Source organism: Microtus oregoni, unplaced genomic scaffold (genome assembly GCF_018167655.1).
Source record: "Microtus oregoni isolate MIOR12 unplaced genomic scaffold, Mior012 000004F_ref0000308, whole genome shotgun sequence".
Taxonomy (NCBI): domain Eukaryota; kingdom Metazoa; phylum Chordata; class Mammalia; order Rodentia; family Cricetidae; genus Microtus; species Microtus oregoni.
In genome coordinates, this window is record NW_024543063.1 from 40,811,113 (window position 1) to 40,826,107 (window position 14,995).

The 14,995-nt window shown below is 39.5% G+C and overlaps 1 protein-coding gene across 4 annotated transcripts in view; it reads right to left on the reverse strand.

Moving 5' to 3' along the window:
- Cntnap4 (contactin associated protein family member 4) overlaps nt 1–14,995 on the reverse strand; it is a 298,486-nt gene that overhangs the window by 70,386 nt on the left and 213,105 nt on the right. For all 4 annotated transcript variants that reach the window (XM_041650847.1, XM_041650845.1, XM_041650846.1 and 1 more), the window contains exons 12-13: nt 11,863–11,982; nt 1,208–1,405 (exon numbers count right to left, since the gene is read on the reverse strand). In XM_041650847.1, coding sequence (XP_041506781.1) covers nt 1,208–1,405; nt 11,863–11,982 — 318 coding nt within the window. The remainder of the gene's footprint in view (nt 1–1,207; nt 1,406–11,862; nt 11,983–14,995) is intronic.

Below are 14,995 nucleotides of genomic sequence, written 5' to 3' on the forward strand. Positions count from 1 at the left end.
GCACCATTCACTTGCTTCAGAATGACCTCATCAAAGTCTGTTCTAACACTGAGGATCGATGCCAAGACTATACTTGAATCATGAAATGTTCTGAAGGAGAGGGTGTAAAAGGAAAATGCGGTACATTTACACAATGGAATACTTACACAGCAGAAAAAGATAACGACATCTTGAATTTTGCAGGCAAATGGATGGAGCTACAAAACATCATTTTGAGTGACGTAACCCAGATCCAGAAAAACAATTATCACGCATACTCACTCATAAGTGGTTTTTAAACATAAAGAAGCAAAGAAAGCCAGCCCACAAATTACAATCCCAAAGAACCTAGACAACAATGAGGACCCTAAGAGAGATATACATAGATCTAATCTACATGGGAAGTAGAAAAAGACCAGATCTCCTGAGTAAATTGGGAGCATGGGGACCTTGGGAGAGGGTTGGAGGGGAGGGAAGAGGCATGAAGGGGAGCAGAGAAAAATGTAGAGCTCAATAAAAATCAATGAAAAAAAGTATAACCCCAGACAGGCCGAGCTGTGGTGGCACACTCCTTTAATTCCAGCACTCAGGAGGCAGAGGCAGCCAGATCTCTGAGTTTGAGGCCAGCCTACTCTACAGAGCAAGTTCCAAAACAGTCAGTACTGTTACATAAAGAAAACCTGTCTCGAAAAACTAAGGGAAGGGACAAACAAACAAACTAGACAGGATTGAGACTGGACTGGTTCTTACTAGAATGTATGAGTTCAGATGCTTTTCTTGTTTCTGCTCGAGCAGCTGAATCCACTATTTCTAGCAGCTTTTCCTAATTTTCAGCTGTACCTAGAGGCTAGCTGTCAACAGTTCATGAAAGAAAACAAGTCAGTTTGAGAAAACTAAGTCATATTTGTATTAGCTCTTGTCCTTGATAAAATAAATCTTATTGGCCACTTGCTGTCTATAGGGATAAACACCGTCTCCATTCATCTAGTACCAGAATGAAGCCTTTACTGCACAGTTATCCAATTAAGGCCAGGAGGGGAGTGAGAAAGCAATCAGGGCTTTGGACGAAGCTCGTGTAACTTGACCTTGTACTTTTCTCCAGGCAAAAGCATCCCCGAGACCTCCCGACTGTCACACGTTTGCTAAGTGTGCAGTCTTAGCATGGTGGTGGAATTAAAATCGTCAGGAGCTCATCGAGGGAGCAAGCCAGGCGCCTCAGTTTACCCACCTTGCTGATTAACGAGTCTTGACTTCTTGCAGTAGTACACGAGCTCCTGCTGGCAGTGCTCTGCGCGGTTAATGGAGGCCTGCAGCTGTTCCACGCTGGCCGCATACTCAAAAGCCCCAGTGTGTGGGTTCTCGGAATGAGCGTTCCTGACTCTCACTAAGTCAGACCCGTTGTGCTGTATGATGGTCCATGCCGTTTCTTGTATGCAGAAATGGGGGAAGAAAGAGAGGAGACCATCACTAGTCTGCAAAAGTTAAAATAAATAAAGAAAATCAAAATCATCTTCTATCTGGGTTAAGTCTTTCCAGTCATCAAATCTCTCTGAGAGAGAATCAACACAAATGGATCCTCAAGTTTTTAAAATTGTAGCAAAATGACTCTCTTCCCTGAAATGTATCCTAACACCATGCATTTGCCGTGATTTTGCTTATGCCTTATGTTATTTAACCACAGCAATATTTGTGATGAAGTTATTAAATCAGAACTATTGAGTTTTCCTAGTCATGTTCATCTAGTAACTCCGACAGGCTAGCCTTTTAAAGGAACATCACTCTTTTGATCTTCAAGAAAGAAAAAAAAAAATGCTACATGTTCTACATGTAAAACATTATTTGTTTATATACATTGAATTACATTAATCCTACAATGTGAAAAAGTGAATGCTACAATTAGTAAAAGAGCTTATACTGCCTGATGTAAAAATAAAATTGTTTACTCTTCCAAATATTCATGTTACCAGCAAAAATGAAATCAGAATTTTAAATCTCTCTTCAACCAATATGAGTATATATCTCATCCTTCCTTTAAAAAGTGTGTGTGAGAGAGAGAAAGGTGTGTGTGTGTGTATGAGAGAGAGAGGTGTGTGTGTGTGCATATGTGTGTGTGTGTGTGTGTGTGTGTGTGTGTGTGTGTGTGTGCGTGCATACGAGTGTAGGTACCTTGGATGCCAGAAGAGGGCATCAGATTCCCTGGAACTAGGATTATAGGCACTAGTGAATCAATGAATATGCCAAATTGGGGGAAAGTCGTAAAAAAGTATAGAATCTCGCCCCATGTTTATAATATAGTCACAGGAATCAGCAATTGAAACAAGACAAAGGGATAAAGTTTGACAGTTTCTCCACCCATCACTCTTGGAATTATCAAATAAATCGTGTGAAATGAGTCAGGAACAATTCAGTGTTCATGTCCCTCTGTTCGTGGATCATTGTTTTCTGTGAAATGTCTGCTGGTCCTTTCATTTCTCCTTTACATTTCAGCTTAGGGTACAATCAGTAGGCCTCTTCTCTCCAGAAGGGCATTATATATAAAGCTAAGGAAATTAATTGTGGGTGGCCTGCAGAACAGGGATGATAGGGCATCACATAGTGTTGTACAGCTGGCATAGGACTGTGCCCTTCAGAAAGCGAAGGAAAAAAATAAAATCTCAGCCTTCCCTTCCAAGTTTGAAATGAATTGGCAGAACCAGTCAATAGGCTAGGTCAGAAATCCTACAGATTTTGCTGACTCAACCATAGCTGTTGGAGGCTCAAGGTTATTATTAAGCAAGCAACTCCAGTCACCCTGGCCTCCCTCAGACTGGGCTCTCATTGTTCAACAAAACCAGTGGCCTTTTCTCTGGGTGAATCTGCTGCTAGGCATGAAGAAGCTTAACTCTGGCTGAGTAGCTTTCAAAAGAGCAAGACAATGAACCGGCTTGGGGCCTTTGGGGTCGCATTAAGAGGGACCTTCATATAGTTCTGCTTCCCTGTTTGTTTGTTTGTTTTTTTTTTTTTTCTAAAGTGACTGAGAAAGGTTAAAGCCATCATGCATGGCAGCCATTCAATGGCAGCTCTTATAAATGTTCCGTTTTGGAAATACTGAAGCCAGCAGATATTAGGAGAGGTTCTGTAAGCAGTTTTATATTCTGATACAAAATGCTACTAAGTGTGCAGTTAAGGAGAAATCGTTCTCAGCAGACCACCTACATCTCCAAGGCAAAGGAGACATGAACTCATTGGAGATTTTCAGCAAAGGAAGTGAGGTCCTGCAGTTAGGTCTGGCCCAAATCACCTGTGTAGGTTTTAATAGGAGGATCCTGGGAAACTCTGAGCTTAGAGCCATCTTCCTTGTCATGCAGACATGATTGTGCTAGCTGAGGTATCTGGCATGGCCTTAGAAATAATAATAAAAATGCAAGGACTGTGGTTTGCTTTATTGGGAACTCTCAGTCTGAGATCACCGACATTACTTAACATTGCTAATTGTTCTGTCCCCAGCACACAGTCTGGCACATGCAAAAAGCATGTGCTGGGGAAATGAGGGCATCATCAAATAAAGAAACAGAGGAATAAAAAATGGTGTGATATCTAGGTTAGAGCACAGCCCAGGTCATCTCATTCTCTTATGCAGTGACTCTGAAACTTCCACTGCCATTGAAGTGGCTTATAACTCTCCAACAGCAGAAAGGAGGACAAACTATGGTAAAGTGTGAATCTGTGACAGGTCTGCTTTCAAGCCAACAAGTTATTCTGCCATATATGCAGATAACGCCCTTCGTCTCTCAACTATCCATCTATGACCCAATCATTTATCTACCTATCCTATGTCCATCTGACATCTATCAACTACCTAACTTCAATAGATGTATCTGTACGTTATCATCTTTGTATCTATTACCTACCCATCTTTTACCTATCATATATCCATCTACCAGCTATGCATCAACTATATATATATATTATTATATATATATATTATTCATCCATCTATAATCTATCTAAAACCAATCCAACTGTTGTTCACCTATTTACCATGTCTACATATTATTTATTAATCCATTTATCTGCCAAGCCATCTATCCACTCATATATAATCTATCAATCATCCATTCATCAAAGTCATCACATACTCATAACTTATTTACCTATTCTTTATCTATCACTTGGATAAAATTCATCTATAAACTTTCATCTATTTATTTATCTATCTACTCAAACATATAATGAATATCTTCCATTTATCAGCCAACTATCTATCTATCCGTCTATAAACCATCATCTGTGTATCTATCTGTCCCCAAGCATACATTCATTTAGCATCTATCCATCTATCATCTATCTGTCACAGGCCATCCTTCCGTCACCTAGGCCATCCTTCCGTCACCTACTATCATCTACTTACCCATCTGCCTTTCCTAGCTGACCTGGAAGTACTCTTTATTGGGGACCATTTCTTACAGGGACTCTTAGCAGCTTAGATTCCTCACACCCCCATTTCCCACATGCCTTGACACTGAGTGCCATATGCCCCTGTGTGTGCTGCAGCTAAATCACAAGACAGGAGCCCAGACATGAGAGGCCCATGTCGTCTGGAGGATGATGAGTATACCCCTTCCATCGTGAGGAGCACTGTGGCTCTAGAGTACCACAAATCTGTACCTGGGAAGTTACAAGTCCTTTGATATCAATTACCCCTAAGGGTGGGCAGCAGACAAGCCTTTAAATGGCTCTAGAGCAGTTTCCTATCTGGAACTTCCAAGACAAGCCTACCTTTGACCACCTTTTCAACCTCCTAGTCGTTCTGTGCATGTGTGTTGTTTTGTTTAGCTGTTGTGCTTGTTGCCAGTTTATCTAACGTTCTTAGAAAGAAAAACATTGTTTCCTTGCAGGTTATCAGTAAGTCCTGTGGCTAGACAAGCAACTTCCATTTGGTTGACAATCTATTGACTTGCCTCCCCTGCAGGGAAAGAAACCGATGTGGCCTCCCCTTACACAATAATATTAATATTTCTAATGTGTGTGAGTGTCTGTTATTCGATTTCTCTTTTGAACCAGCTTTAACAGGGAAGTCATCTCTTCGCTAATAATACGTTCAACAAAATCTCTAAAATCTGCTCTTAAGTATTTACCTTAATGTCTCTTTTAGAGTTAAGCTTTTCATTTCTGAAAAATTATTCCTTGCTAAATGCAACATGAGTTATGGAGTAAGGAGACGCAGGCCAATAATGAACAAGAAGAGACTGCTGAAACGGGCAGAAAAATCTACGGACTTAAAATAAAAAATAGAATGGTAATTTGAGTTTGCCAGTGTCTCTCCCTGCAGAGATTGCTAATACTATGAATTGTAAATAAAGCAACTGAGTAATTAAGGCCTTGATTTACCTGAGGCTGGCTGCTATTTTTTAGGGTGATAACAGTATAAAGAAAAAAAAACCTGCTGTTTAAGCAACACAGTTGCAATGCTGTGGTGCCTTGTGTTTAATAGCAGAGGGTGATAGATGTGCTAAAGACTGGAAAGAGCAGGTAGGGAGTAGTGCATTCTGGAAAGCAAGAGGGAAGAAAAGCAGGGCCCGCTAGTGATAGGGTACAGCCTGAATGCATGCACAGCTAGCTGCCCTCTAGCAAAGGCGCCCTGTTAACCTACATGGCTCCTAACAACCCTAACCTACATGGCTCCTAACAAAACTTGAAGCCCGAAATCTCCAAAGTAAAAACAATTATGCTACTTTTGTAAGACCTAGCACCCTTGTCTTATTGTTAGAATAGCTCTGAGAGCCCAATAAATGAAAGTTGTTTTCTAGTCAAAGGATTGGAAGTCTCCTCCCTTAAAAGTTCATCTAGTTGGGCATAGCCAAGAAGACCGGTTTATATTAAGCCATGCTAATGAGATAGGAGGAACAATTATCTCTTTAACGGATAAGGTACTTTTTCTTCCCAGGATTCCCACCCACTAGTCCAGTCCCTATGAGGCACCATGAGGTTCTGTTGGGTCTGCCCAGGTTTCTGTGTCCTGACTCAGAAAATATCACTTCCTCTCTTTCCTTTCTTCTGGGTCCTCTTTCAGATGCCAGCCAGAGCCTGCCTGTGCTGTGCTGCCTTTGGTACTTTGGACTTTGTCTCCAGAATCTGAAGCTCTCCTCCCTGCCATGCGGTTGACCTCCATGCCTAGCTCAAACAATGTGGCTCTCCTTCTCTCTACTAAGGTCTCATCTATGCATCTGTGATAAAGCTCACCCTAAAACTCCCACTCTGCCTGAGAATCTCATTCTGTGAATTTACAAAAATCTGAAAGTCACAGGCTTGGGAGAACTTTGGAAGCCATCAAAATTTTTTTTGGAACACAAGCTCCCCAGAAAGACTCCTTTTTTCCAAGAAACATTGATTTCTCCACATCATTATGATAAAATTACATGGATCTGCCTGGTAGAAAGGCAGAGATTCAAGCCCAGAAAGACCTGACAATACAGGAGGGAGTGGGGAGTTGAAGACACAGCATTTCCACTTGTCAAGGGTTGGAAAGCCCTGGCTTCAGCTCTGGCTGAAGCAATCTTCTTTACAATGCAACATTTGATAAAGAGAAACTGCTTAAACATAAAACTATTTCATTAAAGCAAACACAATGAGTTTAGAATGGAATACAACCGCCTTCCACCAAACAGCAACATCGCCAAGGACCCATCTAATTCCATTTTTAAATTATATTTAGGATGCTCAATTGGCAAAGAAATTTGGTCTTTAATGTGACTTAAGAAATTACCCATTCAAGATCGGGATTTTTGTTTGCTTGTTTGTGTCAGTTAGCTGGTAATGCTTCGGGTTCTTTTAATCCACTTGGAATCGTTTCCTTCACACTGATTTCAAATGTCTATTCGTTTTCTAAGCCACGCATTTGAAAGTCATTGAATCAGCACTGTGCCTGGTATTCTTGACTGCTCTCCCTGATTTGAGTAACAAAATGAGACAAGGAACAAGGCACTGATCAAACATGGAAAAGGCTCCAGGCTGCAAGAAAAGGTACTAAGGTTTGTGTTCTTGCCTGTTCCCACCTGATACCGCCAACCTACCACACTGGCACTTGCTGAGTCTTGGTTTCCTCATTTGCAAAAATAAAAAACCTCCAGGTTCCTTCCTGCAATGGAGTATGATCTAAGAAATGTAAATTGAACTATCCCTACTGCGTGTACTGGCTTTTTGGAACCCATTCTCTTTGAATGGACACCTTGCTTAGCCTAGATATAGTAGAGAGGGCCTTGGTTTTTCAAAGCAATGTGCCTTATCCTCTCTGAGGGGTGGATGGCAGGGGTGAAGGGAAGGTGGAAGGAATGGGAGGAGGGGAGAGAGTGGGAACTGGGATTGGTATGTAAAATGAAAAAAAGATATGTTTGTTTTCTTTTTTAAAATAAAATAAAAGGAAAAAAGAAAAATAAAAAACCAAGGAGAGTTTCACATTATAACACAGTGCTTCTCCTGCTTCTTGCTGGGGGTTGTTATATTCTGAGTTGCTTCTTTTGTTGGACTACGTTTCAATAGTCTGAAGCTTCTGGAGACATGTAGCTGTCCCTGAACAAATGTGTCTCTGCCCTCAACATCTGGCAGATGTAATTCAGTAATTTGCATTTGGTGATGCCTGCCTGAATTATTATCCATGGCAGCATATGAGATAGTGGGTCCCATCATTTATAGATCTTCATTATTTCTGAATTCACCCACTTGCTCAAAATTTATTTGTTACCCCAACATTCTCCATTCATCTGTAGACATGCACAGAGTACCAGCAATTTGAGTTCTCAATCTATGTATTCCCAGCTAAAGCTCAAGAAATAGCTGCTCCCTGTCTCCTGTTTCAGTTCTCATATCATAAACGAATGTAGTTATGGTCTATTTTGTAATCCTTCCCCCTTCTCTGGTTGGTGACATTGCTGTTTAAAATGGTTGCCTAATGCTGCCGAGGCACTGAGGATTATCACTAGGATGAAACCATGACTGGAACATAAAATATATTAGATTAGCACTGCCCAGAAGTTTTGGGTCACAAATTCAATGTTAATGAATCACAGATCTCTCTCTCTCTCTCTCTCTCTCTCTCTCTCTCTCTCTCTCTCTCTCTCTCTGTGTGTGTGTGTGTGAAAAAGAGAGAGATTTCCTTAACCTTAAACACATATAAAACAAGATTAAGTATTGATTTATTGAAGAGAATACATCAATACCAAAGACTCTTGAAAACCTATCTTACTATGCTCCTCTTAGGAGCAATGATTTAGTACTTTTTAATCTAATGTCCATGGTTATTTTATGGAACATGACGACCACAAATCAAGAAACAACTAACTTCCCCTACCTCTACCCCCACCACTCCTTGTGCGTGTGCACGCACGTGAGCATGTGTGTGTTCCTGGAAGCCTCAAAACCCAGAGATATTTATTATTTACGGAAATCTAATTTTTAGTATCACAACTTAGGCCTCATATGTAGATGAATGGCTCATGAAGCATTTATGGTGACACAAGATTATTAGTTTTGCAGGGGCATTGCTGTTAATTCTGACTCAATCTGTCTTATACAAACTGGACAAGTTTAAAAATTAATTGGGACACTCAAGTGCATAGCTTACATGGACAGTTTTCTTTTGTTCTTTGTGAACTCTTTTTTCAGTGTGTTTAATTTTTACAGGGCAAATTAGTCTAGTCATCCAAAAATTTGGGAGTCTTAGGTGTAAAACAGAAACTCGAAACCTGTGTACATAAAATAATTATTTGGAAAGAGTATCTATGGTTCTATGGCCCTCTTGATCTACGAGGCAGAAAGCCCTGGCTATTGTCTGGGAATATGTATCATGCAGACCGTACCACTACCCTGTCATTTTGAGAACTATGTGTTAGGGAAGACCTATTGTTTCGCCTCTCCAGCTATCCCCTTAACATATTGTTTGATTGTGTGACAAACATCTTCAACTGAACCTGAGTTATATGGAGTTTCTTCTCTCCGTTCTTCAAACCTTTCCTGATCCCATCTCCGATAACATTCATACTTTGGTTGTCTAAGTAGATCATGGTTCTTTGGGTTTTCTCATGACTCATGTGTATTCCACACACAAGGCGAGTTTCTTTGCCCCATCTGCATTGGTAATGTTCAGGGGCAATAGCACCACCATCAGCTTGTCCCTGGACATCTGCTCTAAGGATTCGCATGAACCATTTTCCTTAAGTCTCTAGCATGGGAATATGTGGTCCCCAGATGGTGTTTCTTTGAGAAGGATTAAGAAGTGTGACGTGTGGGAAAGCCTGTCACTGAGGGCAGGTGTTGTGATTTCAGAAGACTCATGCCACGTTGAGTGCTCACTCTCTGTTTTCTGTTTGTGGCTTGAAATGTGGGTTCCTTGCTGCGGCTTCAGCCACCTGCTGCCTGCTACCTCTGCTCTGCCATCATGGAATCTCGTACTCTAGAACTATAGCCCCCCTACCCTGCAAACCTGTTCCTTCTATAAGTTGTCTTACTTTTATCAAAACAGTAGGGAAATAGCGAATACATCTATGCTTTCAAAATGGTCTCCTAACTTCCACTCTGTATCTATTGTATTTTTGCCCCTGGACAGGCATTAGCCAATGTGAGAGTAGCTATGGTCCTGTCAGAGGAGGTCAGGTCGAACACATCATATATGACTGCTTGAAATGTATGCATCTTGCCTCACTCACTTCTTATGCCGTCTAGTTGACTCTCCTCATCCTTCACTGGGCCCTCCTCCCTAGTCATCCTCAAGCTAACATGGGTTTGCTGCTGGTTTCTGCATATGCCTAGAGGTCTAAGGACTTAGTATTTGTTATCGCTTCTATCTGGAATGTTGTTTCTTTGGATATTTGCAACTAGATTTCCAGGGGCAAATCTTCCTCCAAAACGATGCTTGACTCTATTCAAAATTGTCCCTTTCCTTTGCTTGCTTCACAAATCCGGATGTCCTGCTGCAATGTTGTGTGGGGTAACTTCCTGACCTGGAGGAAATGTTCTGTGTACATCCAGTGTATTCCTTACTACTATACAGGTTAGAACTTAATAAGCAATTAATTGCTTTTAGTTACAGTACTCATTTTCTTGTATTGGTAAATTACACTTGAATTCATTGAACCTTGGCACTAATCTTAATTTAAGTAGTATGTGGCTGTCATATTGGACATAACAATACACCCAGAATTCATCGTTTTGTGTTTGATAAAGGAAGGATAAACATGCCTTCTCTTTTTGGTGTTTATATACAATTTCCCTTGGTATCAATTGTTGAAAAGGTTATCTTCCTCATCACCCATCAGTATCACCTTGTAAAACTTCAATTATCTGCACATAGGAAATCTGTTTATGAAGTCTCTCTTTTGTTTCAGTTACCAATGTTTATATCTGATAAAACTGAGTCCTTCCGCTCTGTTCTTCAAAACTGACTTGTTTCTGACCCTTTCATGTGTGCCCACAAAGTATAAAATCTGCTTATTACCCATTCTCACCAAAAATAATAACAACAACCTACAAACACACTCCCCGCTGGAATTTTAATTTAGGTTTGTACTAAAAATCAATATCAATCTTGCAAGAACTGACATTTTACAATGTTGAGTCTCTTAATTAATGAAAATTTTATATTCCTCTATTCCTCTAGGATTTTAAATCATATAAAGGGCATTTTACACCTATCCGTGAGAAAGCTTGCATATCCTCTATTGTATTTAATACAATTTGAGAGTTTGATCGTATCTTGGAGATACGATCTTCTAAAAGGTCATTTTCTAATTGCATACTACTGGTGTAGAGAAACAAACAATTTTATGTTAATTTGGAATCCAGTAATCATTATAAATTAAAATCATTTACTATGGCTTTTCAGAATGTTCTGAACATATAATTTAACTACCTATGAATAATGAAAAGCATAGGTCATACTTTTCCATCCTTAAGTTTTTCTCTCTCTCTTGTATTGGGTTAGCTCTCCTATTCCATGGTGAGCAGAAGGGTGTTCGTGCTGGCAAGAGGAGAGCAGCTGTTTGTACTTGTAATCTGTTACTGACATTGAAAGTTTATGACCACTCTGTTTTCTTTTGTAGCATAGGTAAAAGTTGAAGTTAATCAAACACATTTTTCTTTGACTATTAATTTCTCTCGGAGTTTATATAGAATACAATTTCTAGAAAACAAATAAATTTCATAGCTACATGTATTTAAAACAATGTATCTTATTCAGTTTTTTTTTCTGGGTATTGATTGCTGTCACAAAGTTTAGTGTTCTGAGACACAATAGCAAACGTTTTCATTAGCTATATTGCTCAGTTACCATATGCATATAGACTAACAATATTGTAAATTATTAACATTTAACAAGTCTGTTAAATATTCATGTTGCTTTTTACCAAATAGTACTTTGACAGTTTTCGTTGTCACTGGCCACAATCTAGAATCTCCTGGGGAGAGAGTCTCAGTGAAGGATTAGCTAGATTAGGTTGGTCTGTGTGCATCTCTATGGATAATTGTCTTCTAGAGTCCGAGGTCACCTTGGGCAGCATCATTCCCTAGAATATGCAAGATAGTAACGGCTAGCTGGGCACCAAGCATGGATATATTTATGATCTCTGTCCCTGACTGTGGGTGGGATGTAACTAGATGCCTCAAGCTCTTGTTGCTATGACTTCCCCCAAAATAATAGACTATAATATAGAACTATACAGTAAAATAAAGCCTCTCTCTCCTAAATTGTCTCTTGTCAGGGTGTTTTACCACAGCAACAGAAATGAAGCCAGAAGAAATGCCCATTTCAACCATGTTACAAATTAGATCAATGTCACACTTACGTCATTTTAATTTTGTAAAATTAGTTCATTGAAGCAGATTTAACTAGGAAACGGAAGTGTGTTAACTTACCAGTCATATTGCAGTACAGCAGAAATGGTTGCAGAGGCCCACTTCCATCCGAGTCTACGTAGTAAAAGCCAGAAGCATTTCCACGGTGCTTATAGGCTTCACACGACTGCTCATAGACGGCTGCGTGAGAGGAAAGAGAGACATCATAAATGAAACAACACGAAACAAATCTCTCAACCTTTAAGAGATTTTTTACAGGAGATCCCCAAGTCTATCTGCTTCACTAGCCAAGAGAACAGGTAACATTTCTATTTTAAAACAAAATCCATCCTTCTTTTCTTTTCAAATTAATATGGATGAAAGGGGTAACATACAAAAAAATGAGGTTGTATTTTATGACACTTTTATCACCAAAGGAGAAGGAGATTGTCAGATCAAAATGAAAATTTACCTTACTTTTTATAGTAAAGAGAACTAGGGAAAAGAAGGCAGCTATTTAAATGTTAAGACCTTTGTAAGTATAACGAGGGAGCTTGTGGTACCCGTTTCAGAATATCTAATTCTAGCATCACCTTGTAATAACCTAACATCTGAAGGCACAGTAGTGTGACCTTCAGAACGAATCAGGTGCTACCCAATAATTATGCAATGGGACCATTTTAAATAATGTTTGGACTATGCTACTTTCTCACATCAACTTAACTAGAGGTAAACATTTTTCTTCGAAGGGAAAAACGATTCACGAAGTTCCTCATCTATAGCTTTAAATGTAATTATGAAACTTCTCTAATGCTGTTTAATGAGCATTCAACACAATTAAGATTCAAAGCAGAGGAAATATTCATATGAAATATGCCCCCAAGTGGTCTCATTGTGTTTTGATCCATAATTGAATTTTTTATTATAGGCGTATATATTTGCCACGCATAAGGTTTGATATTAACAGCTGTGAAATGTACGCCCCTCAATGAATGCCTGGCCAAATGTACCAGTAACTTCCATTAAGGTTTTTATTCCATGAAATCTGAAATAAAACAAATCCCTGGGTAGTCTCCCTGAATTAATTTTAAATTTTTGAAAATCGTCTTAATGAATGTTTAGGCCACATGAAACATTGCAGCTAATTTGTGCAAAGTTATAAATTTTACAAATAATTCTGGAACTTTCCTTCCACCCAGCCCTGCCATATGATGCTTTCACTTATCATATTTAAATTACATAGATGGAAACATAAGCACACAGTAGTTTGTAGCGATATGCATTGTGCACTGAAGTGGGCATGTAAAATGGTTAGCTTTATATTTCTGAGAGCATATGCATACGGTCATAAATGCCTTAAAAGTGGTTCCCAAAGACATACACATTACTTTGGAATGGTGATGGGTTCCCCAAAGCACAGAGGTAGGCAAGAATAATAGAAATGCTTTTTAATATTTATTTTATATGTTTTAAGATTTACTTCTATTATTTATAATTACATGAAGGTGTGGTGTGTGTGTGTGTGTGTGTGTGTGTGTGTGTGTGTGTGTGTGTACGGATGCCCAAGGAGGCCAGAAGAGTCAAATCTCCCTGGAGCTGGTGTTAGAGGAACTTTTGAGCCACCTGGTCCAGATGCTGGAATCTAAAACTCGGGTCCCCTGGAAGAGCAGCATTACTTGCTCTTAAATGCTAAGTCAAATCTACAGGTCCATTGTTTTCTATTACATGTGTGTGTGTGTGTGTGTGTGTGTGTGTGTGTGTGTGTGTGGTGGAGTATGTGCACATGAGTTCGGGTGCCTTTGGAGGCCACAAGTGTTAGATCCCTTGGACCTGGAATTCCAGAAGGTTGTGAGCTAGCTCAAGAGGTTCTTGGTAGCAGAATTCAGATCTTCTGCAAGAGCAATACTTGTTCTTATTGACAAGTCATCTCTCCAGCCCCAAACAGGAAAGACTTTTGTTTTGATATTCACTAACTGATCTTCTATGATGTGACAGTTACTTTCTAACTTAAACCTTTCCTTTTTAAAAACAAATGCTCAATATGAGCTCAGTCTAGCCTCTAAGTCATGATGCCCTTGCCTCAGCCTTCCAACTGCTGGGATTCTAACAGAACCTTTAGAAGACTCCATATTTGTCTCACCTCTATGACCAGTAGCATCATTCTCACCTTGTTTCTCGGAGCATCATTGACAGAAACCCTCCAGATCCATTTAAGCACCTTGCTCTATAACCTAATCTGTTGGTTTTAGAATCCCATTATGGGTCACATGTCAAATGACCTTTTTATTTCCCGTTCAAGTTTCTCCTCAGAGCTGTTTGTGTTTATAGTTACATTCCCTTATAAATGACAATGCAGCCTGCAGAGTCAATTACAATGCATTTAATAACTGTCAAATTTGAGTCAGACATTATAATGGAAATGATAAAAGTTATAAAAATTAAAATGCACCATCTCTCAGTAACTGGGTAACATGATTGAGCAGTTTGGCCTCTGGTGACAAGTTAGGTGAAGTTTCTTCTCCTGTGAGTGTTTGTAGAATTGAGGCGCTGTAATATATATAACCAGTAGCTGGTCATTACCCTTGAGAGATTGATAGGACCAAGAAGTCCTCTTGACCACAGTCTTTCTACCCTTGAACTAGAGCTTCTTGCCCTCTCTAGGGTGTCCAGGGCTGAGAGTCTCAGATTCTGTTTCCTACTCAGGCAGGGACACACATACACAACAATGAGTTGTGTGGTTGACCTGTCCAGGTTTGTAAGGTCATTGACTTTGCACCTAATGCTCTTGCTTCAAGTCAACCCTTGCTTCTGTGTTTCTTACAATTTGAGTAATAATATGAAACAGTGGGTGTGGAGGGTGGAAATGTGGGCCGCTCCTTTATTGAACAAGTGGACCACAAAAATAATGTGAGAATTACAGTAGAAAACATTTCAGTAGAAAAAAAAAGGGTACATGGTTTATAACATAGGAAAATATATTGGTTGTGACCTCAAGCTCTGGAGTATCCTCCTGCTTATACCCTTTAAGCAAATATAGGAAGTTTATTAATATTGCTGAATTATATCATGAGTTAACTAGTTCACAACAATATAACATACATAGTGATATCAGAACCAAATGAGTCAGCACGCACAAAGTGCTAAACCCACAGATGAAATTTAGAAAGTGCTCAATAAAATTAACTACGATTACTATAATAATTATCTGACCCAC